This window comes from Sphaeramia orbicularis, chromosome 13, assembly GCF_902148855.1.
Source record: "Sphaeramia orbicularis chromosome 13, fSphaOr1.1, whole genome shotgun sequence".
Taxonomy (NCBI): domain Eukaryota; kingdom Metazoa; phylum Chordata; class Actinopteri; order Kurtiformes; family Apogonidae; genus Sphaeramia; species Sphaeramia orbicularis.
The window spans coordinates 49,460,159-49,482,907 of NC_043969.1; the positions used below are offsets into that span (position 1 = coordinate 49,460,159).

The window sequence follows — 22,749 nt, forward strand, 5'->3', positions numbered from 1 at the left end:
CGATGAGTTTGTCTTTAATGGATCGTCTTTGTCTGAAAGTCTTCACCGCAGACACAGAACAATGAACATCCTACAAACAGGGTCCTGAAAAAACCTGGAAACACATGGGCATTTGAAAGTTATTTTCCAGGGTTGGAAAACATTTGGAACAAGTGGTTCCAGACACAACAAGACCTGCCCCTTGTACATATTGTAGTTTATTTTGTCATCGATCCAGCTGATGTCATCATGTCTATGTGTGTGGTCATGTGAGCATATCAGTTACCTCTATGTATGGGCCAAGTTGGAAGTAAATGGAAAGAAAATGGAAGTTTTTATAGATGGGAAATTTTGCCCGTTATAAGTAAATTGGGGGGGGTTGAAAAAATTCATAAAAAACTTTAACTTCCACCAACTTTTCCAAAAATGTAATCACATCTATTCAGGATCACAGGCAATCTATAAACCCAATTTGGTATGAATTCAACCAATAGTTTTACTGCTACAGACATCTGAAATTTCGCCCATTATAAGTAAATGGGAGGAAAAAACCATTTAAAAAATTCATTAAAAAGTTGAACTTTGACCTACTGTTCCCAAAATATAATGACATCTATTCTGGGTCACTGGCAGTCTATAACCCAATTTGGTGTGAATTCAACCAATAGTTTTGCTGCTAGAGTGTAAACAAACAAACAAGCCAAACCAAAATCAATACCCCTTGCCTTGTAATGTGTCATTTCACATTTAGATGCTGAACGGGGACGTTAAAATGTGAAAATGTTTAAGTGCAGATGACGTCAGGGTTGGAAACAGTTTATTAGCCTTGTAGTATTTACGACTAGATTTGTATATATTTATTTATTATTAATATTGGTCTGGTTTAGTCTGATTTGAACCGTCTGGTGTCTGGCCCACAGAGGTCCTTCCAACCACCAACAGTGCATCATCTGCACAGTGGTTCAGGAAGGTCTAAGGATAATTTGAAAGGAAACATCACTGGACAGATAGGCAAATATTTTAAAATATGTTTGTAGTTATTTAGAACATTTTAATTTATTAAAGATTATAATGTAAATTATGTCTCCTATCACATGTTTAAGGGCTCCCCTTTATAATCTGAGGACTGCCTGTGGGGTGTCCTGTCACAAAAGGAATCCTATAAATGAACTGTCGATTTTAACCGTTTGTAATAACTTTGTAATAAATTGATTGATTTCATATAGTTTTTTTTTTTTTTTTTTAACTTTTTTCTTTTTATATTTCATCAACTTGAGTCATAAACAAACATGCCAAATACTCAATAACTGTCTTTTTTTTTACCCTTTAAATGCCATGTTTGTAATGGAAACAAACCATGTTTTTAATGCAAAAAAAAAACACTTTTTTTTTTTTTCCAATACGCTACATAAAAATGTAATTACTTAATTTTGGATTTTTGCGGCCTGGCATATGTTAATGATTAACAGCAATGTTCGTTAATATTCATTATTATTTTCTGTACTAAGTCAAATGTTAAATGCTAAGATGTGCCAATGTGCATTTTGTACTCGGAAGAAGGGTGTTAGTGTAGTTATTTAGCATTCAGACTCACATAACTTTGTCCGAAGGGGGTTATTTAAAGCACATGTGAGCAGCATGACTTAAAAACAGGACAGTACATATAAAAACAGGGCACTTATTAAAAAAGATCTAAGTAGAAAAATAAATAAACAACATGTACAAAGTGTATCCAATGTAGACAGTTTACAATATTTACAATGTGCTGATTTTAGTGGATGGCTCAGAATTTTAAAAATCAGGCAAAAATTAACAACTTTTGAATTCTTACCCACAACAAATTGTGAAAAATAATATGACCTTTAATAACATGAAGTATTAAGTGTGCATAATATGCTCACCTGATACCAGAAGGTTGACTAATTAACATGATTAATTAGGTTTATGGTTAAAAATATAATTGTGATTTTTATCCAAGTGACATTTTAACTTACACACATTTTGTACAATAAATATTTGGTCTAATCAGTGTATTTGTGCTGGAGATTATAGTTCTGGGAAAAGTGTAAATTTAGTTTATGAAAATATGTGGAAACTTTGTACTAAAGTTAAAACACATCTGCAGTTTTTACCAAAGGTTTCGGCAGTGACATATATTTTGTTTTCACATCATTTACCCCAATTTGTTTGAGTTTTTTCCACATATTTTTGATGGACAATGAAGAACAATTTGAAGTATTTTATAAGCATCAAAGACTTTCACTGAAAAATAATAATAATCACTAAAACTGAACATAAGCAGCAAAATAGATGCTACCAAAGTGAAAATACTAGTTTCATAGATGTGTCACAGTTACACAGGAAAGACTGTTTTTTTCCTATAAAATCAGGGCATTTGAACTCATCACTAAGCATCCAATGGGAAACCTGGAAAACCGTCCAAGGAGGAGACAGTAGATCTGATTTGAGTTCCATCACATGAATAAAGTTTAGCCTCTTCATTGGTTTGTTTTCTTTGTTTTTCTGCTATTTCAGGACAGATTCTGTGTTCCATGATAATGACTGAGGAGCGTGTTTTTACACTGAACGCTGTTTCTGAACCTGTTGAAAATCCTGAAAAACTCGAGTATAAGTACCTGAATGTAACTGGGTTTGGGTTCAACTGGATGGAGTTGGTGTTAGAGTTGCTGCAGTTGCACAGTTTGTCCACCAGATGACGCTGCACATCCAGCCTGAAACAAAAAAGTTGATGTGAATGAAGACATGTAAACAGATGATGATGATGATGATGATGATGATGATGATGATGATGATGATGATGATGATGATGAGATGAATAAGGTAACAAACCTTCAGTCCAGACGTGAGTGTTTCCTGTTTCCTCTGGTTCCATTTGTCACAAACATCAGAAACATCCACATTCAAACATCCGTATTTTAATACATTTTACTTTTAGGAAAATGGTGGATGAATCAGAAACATGTGATTTTCAACTCTTTAACCTTCCAGTATCCAGGTGAGCATATCATGAACACTTTGTACTTAATGTTGTATAAAGTCACATCATTTGTCACAATTTGTTTTAGGTCAGAATTAAAAAATTGTTCACTTGTGCAGGATTTTTAAAATTCTGATCCATCCACTAAAATCATCCCATAATAAACTGTTAAATTCCTACACTAACACCCTTCTGCCAACTGAGTACAAAATACACACTGACATGTTTTAGAACATTTGACCTAGAACAAGAAATTGTATTCTTGTGTTCTGTATTATATATACATACAGATCTGGTGACAGCAAGGGGTTGGGGAGGGTTAAGTGGGTTTTGTTTGATTTTTTTATTTTTTTTTTCTTTCTTTTTATGTGTTTGAATACCTGTGTGTATTCTGTATTTTGAAACTGAATAAATATATCTAAACAGAAAGAAATAATCATGCATATTAACCAATCTTGGTGTTAATCATTAACATATGACACGATGAAAAAAAAATAGTAATAATAATCCGATTTTTATGTAGAATATATACATATATACATACACACACATATACAGAGAATTTTTTGTGTGTATTCTTTGCATTTAAAAAAAGGTTTGTTTACATTACAAACATGGATTTTAAATGGTTAAAAATATGACAGTTATTAAGTATTTGGTATTTTTGTTTATGGTTAAAGTTGATGAAATATATTTTTAAACATGTGTTCAGAGAATTTAAACCTCCGCCAAGCACCCCACACGGTGTGCATGTGCAGATGGACTATTTCTTTTTAAATTAAACAGTTTCCAGGTTGTTCCATACAGCAGAAAAAGTTTAAGCTTGGTACCAGTCATGTGTTTGTCAAATTATATTCAATTCCAATCAATATTTGTTGAGTTATAATGAAAAATGTGGTAAATGGGATTTTCAGTGTTAAATGTAAATGTCCACAGAGTCCACATTCCACAGCGGATGTGGATAATTTTGTGTCAGATACAAGATACTGTTCTAAGCTACGGGTGGATCAAATTGGAGGCTAATCAGAGTCATTTTGAATTTTTTATGAATTTTCAAAAATTGCTCAATGATGACAGATAGGAAAATTGAGATTTTGTGACCCTGCTGTGACCTTGAACTTTGGCCTACTTGGCCCAAAATTTACTGGGCTGGTCCCAGGGCCTAGGCCTATCTGTGGGGAAGATTTGGGAAAGACTGTAATAGTTTTCCCGTAAAGTTGCTAACAAACAAACAAACAAACAAACAAACACACAAAGCAAAGTGATCACAATACCTCCTGGCGGAGGCAACAAACAAACAAACAAACAAACAAACAAACAAACAAACAAACAAACAAAACAAAACAAACAAACAAACACCTTTGAAAATATAACCTCCTTGGCCGAGGCAATAAAAAAAGTTACAAACTGTATGAAAACATGCCCTTAGTCTGGTGCTGAGCAGATTATGTGGTTTCTGTGATTCTCAAAAGCACACCAAAGGGTTAAACACCTTCATCACTTCATCTCCACTTCAGCCTCTTCAGTTCACATCTTTTACATCATTTTTATCTTGTTGTCTCGTCTTTGTTTTGCATCTTGTTTCCATTATGTTACATCTTTTACAGTAGTTTCCTCATTTAGGTCATTTTTGTTTTGTTGCGTCTTTAACTGTGTGTTTTCAGTTCATGTGACGTATTTCAATAAAACCACAGACATTTAGATCCTTTTCTTCCTTTTCCTTCTGGTTCAGTTCACACTCAAGTTCTGTTTGACTTTATTTTTCTGTATTTTTTCACATTTACAGTGTCCTCTTTCCTGAATGAAGCCCAGTGTTTTGGTATAAACCTGCCCCCACCCCCCCGACGCCCCCCCATGGTGAGGCTCTGTTTTTGTCCTTCATGTGGACGTTGAACCAGATTCAGGTCTCAGTGTGAACCCGGTCAGATCTGGGTCAGCGAGGGTTAAAACTAGACGTTCTTTGTTTGTCAGGCGTTGGCTTTGTCAGTTGTTTGTCTCTGTGTTTCACATGGACACGTTTAGGACACGGATCGTCTGAGGACAACATGGTTCAGATGAAACCCAATACATCCGACAACAACAGGACGTTCATCTATTGACTCAGTAACTGTTGGATTAAATGAGACATAGAAACAAAACCAATAAAAAAAAGATTATTTTGATCAAGAAAAAATTAGTAAAACAATAAAATAGTTGCATCTTAACTCTTTCATGCATGAATTATGGGATTTTTACTTAAATGTGTCCAGTTTGATTATTTTGAGTGATTCATATACAGTATTAGTCTTAAAGTCAACTTTATCATAAATATATATTTTGGCATAGTGTCCAAAAACCTCTTTACTTAAAGAAAACATATGATTGATTTAGAAAAACATCATCTAAAACAGTGTTTACAACCTGTTTTGGCTCATGACCTCATTTTAACATCACCAATTTCTGGCCACCCCAGACATTCAAAACGGAGACATTTTTTTGTTAAAATTAATTTGTTTTTGATCATGTAATAGTTTGCTATATTATATTGCAAATAAATGTTAATTTTAGAGGACATTTAGTCTATATAATGTATATTATTATGGATGGAGGCAGTAAATCCAGGTGTAGATTACTGCACAAAGGTAGAATTTTATTTTCCTTGGTCAGGATATGTACAGTCAGTCCAGCTTGGATTTACAAGGCTGACAATTAATACTGAACAAACAAGAACTGAAACTATGAATTATGAAAGAGCTGCAGCATCTGAAACTGACCACAATGAACATTTGACAGATAAACAGAACCACAGTGCTGCAGTTTCACAACCACAGTTTGTCATGATTTTTATGGATTGGGATTGTCTCTCTCAACTCACCATATATTTTTATTAGTAAGTTTTCTTTTTTTTTTTTTTTTGATCAATTACTTGAAATTTCAGGCAACCCCATTTGAATTCCAGGCAACCCCACATGGGGTCCCGACCCCAAGGTTGAAGAACACTTATCTAAAAATTAACTGTGGTAATATAAATGATCTGATAATGGAGAAAAATGATTAATCAATCAGACAAACCATGCAGAAATGTTAATGTAGTAGTCTTATAACTCAACCAAAGGGGTAGTTACTGTAAATATAACTGCTAATAGAAGTTTGAGTAACAGCATGAAAGGGTTAAAACACAATCAAATGGATGTTTCTGCTCAGTTTGTCTCACGTTAAAGGACAATAACAGTTGACTTGTCCCACTGTCTTGTCTTATGTCTTTTTTGTCCCACTGTCTCATCTTGTCTCGTCCTGTCCCTGTACACTGTCGTCTGTGAGTCCTCCCTCTATGTATATGTATATATAAGATGTGAATATGAAGTTGGAGATTGTTGCTTAAACACAGGCTGTAATTACAAATAAAGTTGTCCTCCAAAGGGGGGGGGGGGGTGTTGGCGGATTGAAGAAAAAAAAAAAAAAAGAACAATAACAGTTATTAAACATAGTTCTTCTTCCTGTTCATTTTCTCTTCATAAACTCATCCATTTACCGTCGTCTTCCACGCTCTTGTTTTTCAAAACCTTATGTCCGTGTCGTCGGCATCTTGTGTCCGTCCTCTGACCCAGCGAGACACATCACGAAGACTGATGGTAATTATGGAAAAGGTCTGATAGGGAAACATTCACCTGAACAGGACATGAACATGAGCACCCGTTAGCCACCAATCAGGATTTATGGATCGTCTGCTCATCTTTCATTCAGTGGAATATAATAACACAGTTCAGTCATTATCAGCTGTTGACGTCTTCATTAGTTCTTGTGCTGGATGGGTTTTTTCAGGGGCTTCATCCTGCTCATTAATGCTGACTTTGGCTCCAGGTGTTAATTACTGAGGTCTGCTGCAGGTCAACACGTCAATTATTCATGTTGTACAAGAATAAAATGACTGTGCTCAGTGTGGTTCTTAATAAGATAATTTGAGCCACTATCATAATTACAAGGAGAGATCTCATTATTAGAAGATTATGGAGGAAGGGGGAACGTGGGCCGGGTCTGAACCATCCAAAACACAACACTACTGAGCTAAGACAATGAAGACACTGATGAACATGTCCTGACCTTCAGAAAACCCTGAGGTGGGTCTGGACCCACCAGAGTCCAGGACTTTCATTGGTCAGATGGTCATTCCTTCAGGTCCAGATGTTGTACAATGAAGTTCAGTACAATGTCTTCCTTCATTTCCCTGGAAAAACATAAATTGGGGAAAAAATGGAACATTCATATAAAACTTCCTGTTGGGTTTGGAGTTGGACATGATGTCCTACAGGAGTATGAGGACATGATGTCTCTGATGTACCAGTATTGAAGGTCCGGTCTGAGTCCGTCTCTCCATCCACGTCTTCAGTGGTTGGACGGCTGCTCTGGTTTTAGTCGGACCAGGAGTTGGCAGACATGATGTTGCCATGGCAATGGATGCGGCAGGTGCAGATGCCCTCGCTGAACTCGTTAGCAATGATACGGAGGTCTCGATCCTTCATGATGATGTATTTGTTTGTCTAATGGATCTCATTATTAGAAGATTATGGAGGAAGGGGGAATGTGGACCGGGTCTGAACCATCCAAAACACAACGCCACTGAGCTTGGACAATGAAGATACTGTTGAGCATGTCCTGACCTTCAGAAAACCTTGAGGTGGGTCTGGACCTGCCAGAGTCCAGGCCTTTCATTGGTCAGATGGTCCTTCCTTCAGGTCCAGATGTTGTACAAAGGAGTTTAATACCATGTCTTCCTTCATTTCCCTGGAAAAGCATTAATTGGAGAAAAAAAATGGAATATTCATATAAAACTGGTGGACTTCCTGTTGGGTTTGGCGTTGGACATGATGTCTCTGATGTACCAGTATTGAAGGTCTGGTCTGAGTCCGACTGTTCGTCCACCTCTTCAGTGGTTGGATGGCTGCGCTGGTTTTAGTCGGATCGGGAGCTGGCGGACATGATGTTGCCGTGGTGATGGATGTGGCAGGTGTAGATGCAACAAAACTTGTTGGCAATGATACGAAGATCTCGATCCTTTACGATGATGTATTGGTCTAATGGATCTCATTATTAGAAGATTATGGAGGAAGGGGGAACGTGGGCCGGGTCTGAACCATCCAAAACACAACGCTACTGACCGAAGACAAAGACACTGATGAACATGTCCTGACCTTCAGAAAACCCTGAGGTGGGTCTGGACCCATCAAAGTCCAGGCCTTTCATTGGTCAGATGGTCATTCCTTCAGGTCCAGGTGTTGTACAATGAAGTTCAATACAATGTCTTCCTTCATTTCCCTGGAAAAGCATAAATTGGCTTCTCTGGTCTTAGTCAGACCAGGAGTTGGCTGACATGATGTTGCTGTGGTGATGGACACAGCAGATGTAGTTGCCCTTGCTGAACTCGCTGGCGATGATACGGAGGTCTTGATCCTTCATGATGACGTCTCTGTTTGTCTAATGGAACTCATTATTATTACATTATAGAGGTAGTGAAGTGTGGACCAGGTCTGAACTGGTGTTGAAGACAATCCACTCAGACATTTCCAGATGACTTTTTTTTGTTCTGAAGTGGACACCATGGACAAACATCTGGTGAAACACTGAAATGAAATCAGAACAGCAGCACCAGTCAATAAGAAGTCAGTTTGATAACATTTCATTGCCGAAGTCTTGATGAAATTGATTAAAGGTTCCAGGAGGAATCAGTCAAAATCCAGCATGTGGACATGGGACAATAGATCCAACATGGTGGTCTTGATGGGTTCAGGATTTTTCTCTAAGATGCTTTTTATTGCATCTGGACCTGACCCATGTCCAGTTAGAAACATCAGAGTCAATGCTTTGTTGACTGATGTTTTTTGTTGAAGTGCATCCTGGGAGTTGTTGGCACGCACGATTCTTCTGTTGCTAAGTGGGCCAGAGTTAAGTGATCTTTGTCAATGCTAAAACTAAATTCATGGTGAAACTAGTCCACTCCTCCAAAAAAAAAAACAACAACTCAGGGAGAGTGTTAAAAAGTGTTGGTTGGTTTTTATTGGAGTTGGATTCGAACACAAACACTGAAAAACAGCTACAAACACATGACTGTTAGCAAATAATAAACAGAAGATGCTTTAGCATCGGCGCTGACCTGACTAACCTTTAACAAACTGACCTGCATCGTGTCTCACTAAACTGTCCTCATGGAAAAAGTAAAAAACACAGTGAACTTTTCATGTAAACAGTCACAGGTTCAAACCAAACAGACGTCGAGGCAGTAGATCCACAAAACCAGTAAAACCAGTAAAGTCACAGAGACAACAGTGGACATAGACATCAGTCACCATATGGAGACAAACTGTCCTGTTCTGAGGATTAGAGGTCCAGGATGTGACCTCCTGTAGGACCACGTGGACACGGCAGGGCCAAAGTGGGGACAGGGTGGAGCATGGTGGGGACCCAGTGGAACACAGTGGGGACACAGTGGAATATGGTGGGGGCACAGTAGGACACAGTGGGACATGGTGGAACATGGTGGAACATGGTAGGGACACAGTGGTGGCCTTGATGGGACATGGGAGGACATGGTGGAGACACAGTGGGGACATGGTTTGGTGGGATATGGTGTAACATGGTGGAGATACTGTGGGGGCACTGTGGGACATGCAGGGACACGGTGGGGACATGATAAAGGTCTTTGCCCTTGGCCTGTGGTGGTGGATTCAGAATCCAGGGGGCCAGGGTTCAGATCCTGAATCCTCTGAGTGTTCGGACCAGATCCAGGTGTGGGATAACATCTATAAATCTACTGAATCATGTTTCACCTTTATGGACTTTCTCGGTTTTAAACTAAACCTTTAACACTGTTCATGTTTTATTCCCACAGGATGACATGAAGTGTTTAACACCGTATTGTAGGTGGAGTTGAATCTATACCTGAAATATGAGTCATGTGACCTGTTACACGTACAAGGACCAGGGATTAAAATACTGACGTTTAAAATAACTACTGAACCTACGAACGCAGGAGTTTTGTTTTCTTTGCTTTGTTTTCACAGTTTTTTCATGAAATGCTAGCATACTAACTGATATGCTAGCCTGCTAGCCCAGTAACCAGCAGCCCATTAGCATGATGTCCTTCAGGACTATGAGGACACGATGTCCCACAGGAGTTTGAGGACACACTCAATACATTTACACAACACATGACAAAACTGAATTACTGCGTTAGTTTGACTAAAACTGAACTTTAAATCTATATGTAAACATTAGCTCAACTGAAATCGTAGTTTTACTAGTGGGACTACCACACCCAGATAATGTGAATAAAGTGGATCTACTCCTGCATGTATACAGACCAATCAAACTGGAACAGGACCAGGTGTTCTGACCCAAACCCAGACCCATCATACATCTGCACAAGAAGTAGAGCAGAAACAAAGGACCATATGAACAGATTTACAACATTATTCATGACGGTTCCAGTTTAACCTCTGGGTTGGAGACTGTTAACTCACTATGGACTATTGTTGTGTCTGTGACGTCGTAGGTTAACAAGCTGAAAGACTGAACATCGCCACCTATCATAGAGGAGGAGACATGACTTCAACAGTAAATGGAGTACACTCCTGTCCATGTAGACGGAGACAAAGACAACAGTCTGATTAAACGGTTTAGTCGAACTAGTCATAGCTCGACTAAGGTGTGTATGTAAACGTACTGAGTGTCCTACAGGAGTATGAAGACATGATGTCCTACAGGACTATGAGGACATGATGTCTCTGTGATGTACCATATACCAGTGAAAGCACCTCGTGTTGACCAAACCCTTCAAACCTCAGCCATTCCATCTTCAACATCAGATCTTCTGAGAAGGTCCGGTCTCAGTCCATCCCTCCATCCACATCTTCAGCTATTGGATGGCTGCTCTGGCTTTAGTCGGATGGCCCAAGAGTTGGCAGACACAATGTCACCACGGCGATGGATGCGGCAGGTGTAGATGCCCTCGTTGAACTCGTTGGCGACGATGCGGAGGTCTCGGTCCTTCATGATGATGTACCCGGGGATGGAGGTCAGGATCTGTTCTCCGTCCTTGTACCAGCTGGACAGACACAGAAGACAGTAGTTAGTGGCAGGCTCTGCTCCTCCAGCGCCACCTTAAGGATAAACTCTACACTTCAGCTGTTTTCATCCAATCAGTGACACGTTTTCAAAGAACTCAGCTCAGAACTAATGTGAGAAACAAATAACAGGAGAAGACACTGAAATTAAAGGTCTGTGATGATGAACGGACACTGAAGGGAAAACCAAACTTAGAACAAAATTAAGCCAGTTGAACCTAAAAAGCAACCAAGAACAACCTCAACTGGTTTTACCTGATGTTCTGTTTTAGTTCAGATTCACAGAAGTTTTAACAGCTGTTTTTCTTGTCACTGCTGCTTTTAGTTTTTAATGAACTCTTTCCTCATGATCCCTGAACAAACACTAAAGCTAAGAAAACCTCAACCAGAACTAGTCCCTTCAGCTGAATAAAAGTCACTTATCCACCAGTAGAACAAACCCAACCTAAAACTAAACCAAACTGAAGGCATGTTTCTAAACCCTGGTCTGTTCTGTGCTGCAGCCTCTTTCTGTTTCATCAATCGATCAGCTGACCTGACTTTTGGCGGTGACCGGGGGTTTTTGGTTCCACAGCGGAAACCCACCACCTTCCCCCGGGGAACCATCTTGATCTTGACGTTGGCCGGAGGCGGCGTCGGCGTGGTAACGGCTTCCAGAGGCTCTGCAGCAGGAGGGGAACGGCGACAGGAAATGAGTGTCATACCAGGGCGGTTAGACCGGCGGACGAAACCTCAGACACAGAATCAGGTTTCAGACTGAAAAACACACAGACTGAACAACAACCGGGACTCTGGATCAGGTTTTGGAGCCCCGGGTCTGAGGACAGTCCTGATGGTCTCACCGTAGCAGAGGTCACAGCGCTGAGGACAGTTCTTCTTCATGAACGTCTTCCTCCGTTCACAGAATCCCAGTCGAGCCCAGGGATCGCAGACCCGCTTCTTATCCAGACATCCTGCACAGCATCATCACATGACTAAGTGTTTATGAAGACCTGAAGACACTCTGAGGATCATTATTATGTTTCTGAAACAATTATGTTTTGTTGGGGTAAATTACGATCAATAAAAAGTCATTTAAACATATGAAATTTCAGGGATTTTGTGTAAGTACATCAAAAAAAGATTAACCTCCAAGCACAAAATTCACAACACGCCCCTGGATTTACGAAGACGATCTATGACCTCAACCCTGCAGGATGTCGGCCATGTTGAATTTTGTGTTTGTTTTTGATGGTTTCCACCCTTCACGACTGTACAAACTGAGTAGTGTTAAACTTAGGAGCAATTTAAGGATCTTTACAATGAAAAGCTATTCAAAGGAGACACTTGATGCCATTGTAGCCATGGTGTCATAGTGAATTTCAGTGTTTCAACATGAAACTGTTTTATGTTCATTATCTGATCTGTCACCATACACAGAGTCTAGACAGATTATAATGCATGGACTGACCTCCGCCACGTCACCCATCAGTTTGTGAACTGTAGTTTCGAGACCTACAGGTGACATGGCCATCGCCATGTTGGTTTTATGGAAACAAGTGAGTGAAGTTGGAGAAGAGCAAGGGATGACGCCCCACCCACATTCTTAAACAGTGTTATAATAAACTCCGCCCACATGCACTAACAGTGTCATAATAAATCTCATCAGGTCATTTCAGATCCTTAATACATGTTAACACAGACAGTTTTGTTGATAACAGTATAAATGTACAAACACACTAATAACGGCTACCTGATCTAATTAGCAGGCTAGTGAACAGACAATAGAATTCAATATATGTTAATGCTACCATCATCTAATGCAGCAAAGTTCCTCTGGTTACTGTAATGAATCTCCAGTAAACTTCATGACAGAATCCTCTCACAGTCTAGTAAGTGGAACTCCTTAAGCACAACTACAGACAGACCACACTCACCTGCCAATCATAGAGACCACACCCTTAATTATGCAGAACTTCTGCTGTTGATATAAATTCACCTCCTGAACGGTTGTCACAGAAGAAAATTAACTAAAGAGACCGAAACGAGGTGGCAAACATGATCATTTCTGCTGTGAAGTTGAATACTTTAACATGGGGGTCTTTGGGGATCAGGCCCCAGTGGACGTTTAAAGAACTGCAGATTTGAACACTAATGCTTCGGTTTCACTTTTCAGCTCAGAAGTTGTGAACATCTACATGAGATACAGTCCTAGTGCCACCGGCTGGTAACAGAAAGTCAGACCTATGGGACCAACATCGTCTGACTACATGACCATGACACAGTGGCAGGACATGGAACTGGTGAGTGTTACTGACATCCTTAGCAGGACATCTATAGACTGGAACCCCTCAACTGCATCATCACTGATGCTTCCAGTTGGGTTTTATAAGTTCATGTTTCTTTGTGATGGCTTTACTTCTTCATACTTTGATGATGTTGTTTTAATGATATTTTTGCAGATACACAGTTTAGTTCAAGTTGTTAACTGTAGTTTTATTTAGTTTAATGTTTATGAAAACCCATTTTAATTCACAGTCATCGGTTAAAGGTCCAGTGAGGTTATGAGGATCTACATGCAGCTAATTCTAATTTAAATTTGTTTTCACTAACAGTATTAACCTGTTGCAGCTAAACAGACGAATTCTTTAAAGGTGGGGGAGACCAAAACTGAGGCAAAAGACGAGGAAATACTGGACTGTTTGAAACATGGAGTAAAAACATACAGCTATGTACTGTATTTGTGGATGTATGTATATATGTGCATGTGTGTTGCGTTACCGTAGAGCCTCTGGATGCCCCATACGTCATCCTGGGCGATGTTCCTCTGGCCGGTGTACGTGGCGTTCGGGTGCATCAGGGCCTGTGGATCTCTGGAATGCCACAGACCCAGAGCGTGACCGATCTCATGAGCCGCCACCTGGACCAGGTCGTTCAGCCACACCCCTATGTAAACATGTGACATCAGTGTCTCCATGGTAACAAACAGGACAGAAAGACTACGGCTGAAAACATCTAGCCAAAACCAGACAAAATGAAGAGTTATGTAAACTACTAGAACCTCTGCGATGGTGTGATCTTAACACAGTCCATAGTCCTGGTACCTTGTTTCCAGCTGAACCTGGACTTCCCAAGGATCCAGAACTCGTGATTGTCAAAGTGGATTTCCCCTCGTGGAGGCAGGAAGGCGTGAGCAAGTTCTCCATTCAGACCATCGAAACAGGGGTGGAGAGGAGACCACCAGCAGTCGGTGTGATTGAAGGTGTAGAAACCTGAATGTGGATTCAGCAGCAGGTGTTAGTGTCAGGGATCGTTAGTGCGACGTTCATGATCCTTCTGTGTCTGGTAGGGGTGTAAGAAAATATTGGTTCTGCAATATATCGTGATATTTCATTTCACAATACTGTATCGATATTTAAAAGTACTGTATCAATATTTTTAGGTATTTATTCAAATGAAGATATTGCGGAGGTTCATTTTTGTTTTTGTTTTTTGTTTTTTATTATTGAACACTCTTTTATTAAATAATGTTAGTTCATTTGTTAGGATTGCACAAAAATAATGTTCTGATGTTAGTTTTGAACTAATAGAATATGAACATTTGAACAGGATCTTAAACTGTAATGTCTGTAAAACAGAATTTCAGTTTGAACACAGGAAATTTTGGGATATAGCATTAGATCCTGTTCTGATCAAATAAAAATGTGTGTAGTATTTGTGCATATTTCTGGTGTAATTCAATTCTTCAAGGAAATAATCATTTAAAAAATAAATAAATAAAAATTGCCTTTCAACAGTATCGTGATATATTGTATTGTGATCCTAGTATTGTGATTTGTATTGTATCACCAGATTCTTGCCAATACACAGCCCTTGTGTCTGGGGTTTACTGTCACATGAAACACTTACACAAGGCTTGATTTAACGTTAAAACCACCTGAAAACTGTCTTAACTGACATTTGCTGAGATGTCTGTGGAAGTTCTCATGGCCCAGGTCATCGTTCTTCTTGCTTGTACCTACTTCTTGGTACCCTAACACTTGAGGTCATTAACACATAGAAAAGGACAACCTCCACAGACCACTCCCCCTACAGGTTTATAAGTCCGCTTTCCTCCACCAACAATTAGAACTGAAGAAGTCTCTTGGATGAGAGATGAAACATTTACAAAAGAGCAAAGCTGTTTGAACCTTGAAAAACTACCAAGAAAGACATTTGTTGAAATAATTGCCAATATCAGTCAGATGTTTCCTACAAACTACTGTTCATCTCAAATGACATCTGTTGTAAATCTGTTAAACCCCGCCCCTTGCCACCTCGTCCTACCGATGGTGATGTCTGCGGTGGCGTTGGCGTCCGTAACCTCGGTGAAGGTCAGCGGTGAAACGTCGCTCCACTTGGTGAAGGCGATGCTGATGGCCTTCCTGGTGTCATCAACGTTCAGGGTGTTGGGAAACTTGGTGATTCTGAAAACAGACAGAGGGGTTGTGAAGGTCCAGAGCAGGTCGACAAACGTAGATCGCTCAGGTTTATGTATCAAACATTTTACCCTCATCATCAAACTCTTCCCCCTCCGTGTTTGGTTCGTCAGGTTTTCTACTGTCAGAAAAATATGGAGGTTTACATCGTGAAAATGGTCCATGATAGTCCAGAATGTCCAAGGGTCCCCGTCGGTTCCTCACATATGTGCTGGGGTCACTGTGATTGAACAACTGCTGTGTTTCTGTTGAATGGAGCTGATTGGGGCTGAATGAGCCCTGATTGGCTGTTTATACCCTGAACTATGGCTGACAGGCTGGTTATTACAGCATGGGCTTGACCAATCAGATGGCTGAATTATCTGGAAATGGGTTGTGTTTTTTATAAGGCTCATTCTGTCTTTACCTGTAGGTCACGTGTTTGCCTGTAGGTCACATGCTCACCTGTAGGTCCTGTGTTCACCTGCAGGTCACATGTTCACCTGTAGGTCACATGTTTACCTGTAGGTCACACACTCATTTGTAGGTCATGTGTTCACCTGTTGGTCACATGTTTACCTGTAGTCACATGTAGGTCACATGTTCACCTGTAGGTCACGTGGTCACCTTTAGGTCACGTGGTCACCTGTAGGTCACGTGTTCACCTGCAGGTCACGTGGTCACCTGTAGGTCACGTGTTCACCTGCAGGTCACGTGGTCACCTTTAGGTCATGTGGTCACCTGTAGGTCACGTGTTCACCTGCAGGTCACGTGGTCACCTTTAGGTCACGTGTTCACCTGTAGGTCACGTGTTCACCTGCAGGTCACGTGGTCACCTGCAGGTCACGTGTTCACCTGCAGGTCACGTGGTCACCTGCAGGTCACGTGTTCACCTGCAGGTCACGTGTTCACCTGCAGGTCATGTGTTCACCTGTTGGTCACGCGTTCACCTGTAGGTCACATGTTTACCTGTAGTCACATGTAGGTCACATGTTCACCTGCAGGTCACGTGGTCACCTTTAGGTCATGTGTTCACCTGCAGGTCACGTGGTCACCTGCAGGTCACGTGTTCACCTGTAGGTCACGTGTTCACCTGTAGGTCACGTGTTCACCTGCAGGTCACGTGTTCACCTGTAGGTCACGTGTTCACCTGCAGGTCACGTGTTTACCTGTAGGTCACATGTTCACCTGTAGGTCACGTGTTTACCTGTAGGTCACATGTTTACCTGTAGATCACATGTTTACCTGTGGGTCACATGTTCACTTGTAGGTCACATGTTCACCTGTAGGTCACATGTTTACCTGTAGTTCATATGTTTACCTGTAGTTCACATGTTTACCTGTAGTTCACATGTTTACCTGTGGGTCACATGTTTACCTGTAGTTCATATGTTTACCTGTAGTTCACATGTTTACCTGTAGTTCACATGTTTACCTGTGGGTCACATGGTCACCTGTAGGTCACATGTTTACCTGTAGTTCATATGTTTACCTGTAGTTCACATGTTTACCTGTAGGTCACATGTTTACCTGTAGGTCACATGTTTACCTGTAGTTCACATGTTTACCTGTGGGTCACATGTTCACCTGTAGGTCACATGTTTACCTGTAGTTCATATGTTTACCTGTAGTTCACATGTTTACCTGTAGGTCACATGTTTACCTGTAGTTCACATGTTTACCTGTAGTTCACATGTTTACCTGTAGTTCACATGTTTACCTGTAGGTCACATGGTTACCTGTAGGTCACATGTTTACCTGTAGTTCACATGTTTACCTGTAGTTCACATGTTTACCTGTAGGTCACATGTTTACCTGTAGTTCACATGTTTACCTGTAGTTCACATGGTTACCTGTAGGTCACATGTTTACCTGTAGGTCACATGTTTACCTGTAGTTCACATGTTTACCTGTAGGTCACATGTTTACCTGTAGTTCACATGGTTACCTGTAGTTCACATGGTTACCTGTAGGTCACATGTTTACCTGTAGGTCACATGTTTACCTGTAGTTCACATGTTTACCTGTAGTTCACATGATTACCTGTAGTTCACATGGTTACCTGTAGGTCACATGTTTACCTGTAGGTGATGTTGTGATGCGTCCACTTGTGTCCCAGGGGGTTGATGGCATATCGTTTGCTTCGTCCGTAAACCGAGCGCTCGCCGTGCGTCTGCGTTTCTCTGCCGCCGATCGTCTGAAACACAGAAACCACATGTTTTAATAAAATCCAGACGTGGTTTCAAAGCGTCCTGCGTCTCTGGTTTCTGAAGAGGCTGACGCTGAAACGTGGCACTGAGCTGATTCCATACAGATGTGAACCACTTCCTCCTCCCTCTCACATATCTGTCGCCCACATGTGAACTGGACTGACAGTGAACCTCCTCCACTCCAGACCTGGACCAGTTTCCTCTCAGACCACAAACCTTAAACCACATGAAGGCTGGTTTCCTCTCAGATTTATACGATCACCGTACGTTATCGCGTTTTGGTCCTTTATACGTTTTATCTTAAGGATCATTTTCCATTTATCTTTTTTTTTAAATGTGTTATAAAATGAAAACTGTGAAAATGTTTGATTTAAATTTTATGGTTTTCTTTAACAAACTACAAATGAACAACAAATATTTGCTGTTTTTACTGAATAAAACATTCAGCAAAAGAAACTTAATGAACATGAAACACAGAAAAATACTGAAACCATGAACTAATCAGGCTATATTTTAGTTCATGGAAAATGATGAATGATGCTCATAATATTTATATTAAAGCACAGAATAATGAGTCAAACTGACACAAATATCAGCTGGGATTTAAGTAGTGATCAAAAGTACAAGTACTGCACTTTGAAAATACTCTGTTTCAGTAAAAGTAGGAACACTAGGCACTTTTCCATTGGATATATGCGCAAAACTTTATCGATATTTGCTAAATGTCGAAAAAACAGAAGTGTGTAATGTTGATTTTTTCCATTAAATCACAAATACAATGATTTGTTTATTATCGTGAGATGACACAAGAAGTCATTCCATAAACATGGCGACGAACATAAATATGGTGTTGATTTACAGATATATTCATTATTATTATTATTATTATATATTACCCCTCTATCTCGTACTAAATTAAAAAATTATTCAGTTTCCTGGTGTGTCCAAACATACCGCACCATGTTTCTTTTAAAACTCTTCTTCTCTTGTTGTAATGTTTGTCAACATCCTATTTTTTTTTTTTTATTCACGTGACTCTAGTAGCAGAAAAGGTCTTTCCATTGCAGTTTTGCCTGACATACCATTTGCGCTACACCTGAAAAACCACCTCTTGCCAGCGCAAAAACTTTTAATCGAAAAACGAAAGTTTTGGCAAAATTGTCATTTTTCCAAAAGGTAAATTTCTATGCGCAAGTTATATTCGTGCAGTTTGAGGGTCAATGGAAACGCGACTACTGGGTCATTTGTAAATCTGCATAAAGACATAGAACAAGAACCACCGGCCCATTTACAGACTCCGGCACAAATTGCTCGTTAATAATCAAATGAAGGCATTACTGTTAAAAATAATAATTTGTCTGATTTCTAGTCTAGTTTCAGAAAACACCACGGACCATGACTTGACCGGTTCCACGGTCGACACCACGGCACCTGTTTTATCGACTCATCAGAAGAATCCGACACCGTAGATCATTCAATTCTACTTCATAGACTTGAGTGTCGGTTTCTCTGAACATGACTGATAACCTTACATCTGGTTCAGTCACTTTAACCAATGGAGTACCTCAGGGCTCAGGCCTTCGACCACTCCTATTCATCCTCTACATAAATAACACTGAGCGACATGTTTCTGAAGCAGATTTGACTATTATGCTGATGATACATTAATATTTAACTCAGTATCCACGTCCAACCTGGTGTTCTCCCAGACGGCTTTTAACACCGTCCAACAAAATCAACTTGAGTTAAAACTGGGCTTAAATGATAAAACTAAGTTTATGTTTTTAAACACGTCTTCAAACACCATGTTCAACGAGTCTCAAGTCAAATCCGAGTCCTGTCCAGGTGTTTTACCTGATTCTCTTACAATAAAAAAAAAAAAAAAAAGAAACTAAAAGTGGGATTTTATTTCATTAATTTAATTCTTGTATTTCATTTGAAGCTAAAAAGAAACTCACTGCTGTGATATTTAAGTCAGAGCTGGTCTATGTCGGTGTGATGTACACGCCTTCATCCTCTCAGAGCCGTTTCCCATGAAGCTCTGAGGTTTATTCTGAACGTTAAAGCTGTCACTCATGACTGTTCGCTCTTTGTTTACGTCACATGGTCTGAAACATCGGCATGTTCTCGTCTTTAAAGGTGTCTTAGATCCGGTTCAGGAGGTTCAGGCTTCAGTCTCAGGGTTTAGTTGTTCATGGTCCAAAGGTCTTTAAATCTGATCCTTCAGCTCAGAACCAGGAACAAACTGACCAGAGACGGAAGGATCTGGTCTCATCGAACACTGGAAAAGATATTTGAACCCTCAGATGTCTGAGTGTCCGGACCCTCCCCTCTTCCATAAACGAGTCCAAATGACCCTGTTAAAATCTGTGTGTTTTTATGCCACGTTTGTCATTCTGTCATGTTAAAAAGAATAATTTGTGTTATATTTTGGTCAAAAAAAGAATGATTTTTTTTTTCTTTTCTTTTTTTTTTTTTTTTTTACATTTTTAACAATTTAAAAATGTTTTTAACCCTTTGTGTTTGACTCTTGCAGGTGTAGGTGTAAACCAGTGGTTTTCAACCTTTTTTTTTCTCCTGACCCCATTTTAACATCATAAATTTCTGGCGACCCCAGACATTTTTGATGGAGACTTTTTTTTTTTTGCTAATATTTATTTGTTTTTGATCATGTAATAGTTTGCTATACTATGTTGCAAATAAACGTTAATTTTAGAGGACATTTAGTCTATATAATGTATATTATTGTGGACAGAGGCAGTAAATCCAGGTGTAGATTACTGCACGAAGGGAGAATTGTATTTTCCTTGGTCAGGATCTGTACAGTCAGTCCAGCTGTGATTTACAAGGAGGACAATTAATACTGAACAAACAAGAACTGAAACTATGAATTATGAAAGAGCTGCAGCATCTGAAACCGATCACAATGAACATTTGACAGAGAAACAGAACCACAGTGCTGCAGTTTGTCGTGTCTTATTTATTGTGATTGTCTCTCTCAAGTCACCATATATTTTTTATCAGTAAGTTGTTTTTTTGGGAATTACTAGAAATTCCAGGCGACCCCATTTGAATTCCAGGCGACCCCACGTGGGGTCCCAACCCAAAGGCTGAAAAACACCAATCTAAGGGTTAATGACATGGAGGCACAAACATCAGACTGCAGAAGTTTAACCTGATTTATTCAACAGTAAGCCTCGTCCATCAGTGTTTGATCTGGTCCTGTCCTTGTATCTGACATGTGCTCTGTTCTTTATGACCTGGGTAAATGCTCTGCTGCTGATCTCAGCCGTTACGTTGCTTTAAAAGACATTTTTCATGTCAGTGAGTCTTTACTAGTTAAAAAAAATTTAAACACAAACAAAAACACTTAACTTTTTTCAGTTTAATGAACTAGAAGTTTTTGTTTTTGTTTTTTTTTTTTAAGTCAAAGTGTTTTCATTTCTTTCTCATTAATTATGTCAAAGTTCATCAAGTATAAAAGGAAAATTAAAGGATTCACACAGTTTTCTATTAATTAAATGTTTCTGGGTTCTGTTTTCAGTTCATTCTGTTTTCATTCATGAACTCAGCTGTTCTCAGGTCAGTTTCGGACCTCCGGCCTCACCTTCATCACCATCATCATCATCAGCATCAGCACCAGCAGCGGCGGAACAGGGTCCATGATGAGATCCGGATCCACAGACCCTACACGGTCCTGAACATGACCCGCCCGCAGTCAATCAGCTGTCAATCAATCAGTCCGGCAGACCGCAGCCTGGACCCCCTCCACGCGCTCAGGTCTCAGGTGTCATAAGAACCAGGTCCGACACGCGCAAACCTCCAGTCCGGGTCCAACAAAGAAAGAAAAGCACAAAAAGATCCGAAACAGATGAGACCCCGAGTGTCCCGGGTCTCTGCGTCCGTCTGTCCGGCTGCAGCGGATCCCGGACCCGGTGCGTCCTGGTGCGTCCCGGTGCGTCCTGGAGCGGCGGATCCCGGACCCGGTGCGTCCTTCGGGTCAGTCTGAGGAAGTTGTGTCAGTTTCGCTGCTGCAGAGGGGCTGGTCTGGAGGGGCGGGGTCGGCTCCAGAGGGGGGCGGGGTCAGGACCGGGGGGCGGGGTCAGGTGTGTGCGGTGTCCGTTTACACACAGACATATGTGGATTTTAACCCTTAACTGTCCTTTTGTTTCTTTTTGTCATCTGATTTAATGTAATTTTAGATTAATTTAATTATTTTTATTTTGTCTTATTTTCTCACATTTTATTCAATAGATTATTTATTTATTTATTTATTTATTTTAACTTTTTATTTTAATATTTTAAATCACTTTTACAGTGCAGTGCAGAAACAACAAAAAAGGAAAAAAAAGAAAAACAGAAACACACAATACAACAAGGGGGGGGATGCTGTTCCTAATACATTTGACTGCTTTTCTGTACCTGATCTGATAGCAAGAATTAGTGTCCTTGGTCCATTTCTCCCATTTTCGCTTAAAGGTTCCCATCTTAATCCTCAACTGAAATGTTAATTTTTCCATGATATATATTTCCTCTATAATGTCCAGCCATTGTTTTAGTCAAGGAGGGTCACTTTTTAACCAGTTCATTGTGACTACCTCTTTGCAGGCAAGAATTAAAATTTTAAATAAGTGTGTGTCTTCTCTTTTAATTACGTCATCAGGTATTAGACCCATGTAGATAGTCTGGGGGTCCATTGGGATTTTATAATTTAAAATATTCTCCATTGTCTGAACAACGTGGTTCCAAAACATTTGCATTTAGATTATTTGATTTTACTTAAAGTCACACATTATAAAATTGTATTTTACATGATGCTAAATTAAACTGTTCCATTAAATCACATTTTGTTGAATGACAAACATGCACATTTATTGCAATAGAATAAAAGGTATTGTTTTTATTTTATATATGACACTGGTGAATTTTATGTAGGTATTATATTTTTGTTTATTTCATTCTGTTTTGTCTTTAGTTTTTATTTCATTCACATACTTATTTTGTTTTTTCTTCTATTTTGTTCATTGTTC

General features: G+C 39.7%; 1 protein-coding gene across 1 annotated transcript; it reads right to left on the reverse strand.

The window, feature by feature from the left end:
• Positions 1-8,988: 8,988 nt before the first annotated feature.
• mmp23bb (matrix metallopeptidase 23bb) lies at positions 8,989-21,718 on the reverse strand. Its single transcript, XM_030152007.1, has 8 exons — positions 21,327-21,718; positions 17,591-17,706; positions 15,379-15,518; positions 14,157-14,324; positions 13,834-13,998; positions 11,916-12,026; positions 11,609-11,735; positions 8,989-11,054 (listed from the first exon to the last, which is right to left on the reverse strand). The coding sequence occupies exons 1-8, from the start codon at positions 21,381-21,383 to the stop codon at positions 10,862-10,864; spliced, it is 1,077 nt and encodes a 358-aa protein (XP_030007867.1). The 5' UTR covers positions 21,384-21,718; the 3' UTR covers positions 8,989-10,861.
• Between the last annotated feature and the right edge of the window lie 1,031 nt (positions 21,719-22,749).

Bases quoted from the DNA above. Each gene is read 5' to 3' on its own strand.
- mmp23bb (XM_030152007.1), bottom strand. From the start codon at position 21,383: ATGGACCCTGTTCCGCCGCTGCTGGTGCTGATGCTGATGATGATGATG. The intron at 15,519-17,590 runs GTAAACATGTGA...GTCTGTTTTCAG, and splicing joins CATCACAACATCACCTACAG to AATCACCAAGTTTCCCAACA. The intron at 12,027-13,833 runs GTAACGCAACAC...GATGCTGTGCAG, and splicing joins GGGCATCCAGAGGCTCTACG to GATGTCTGGATAAGAAGCGG.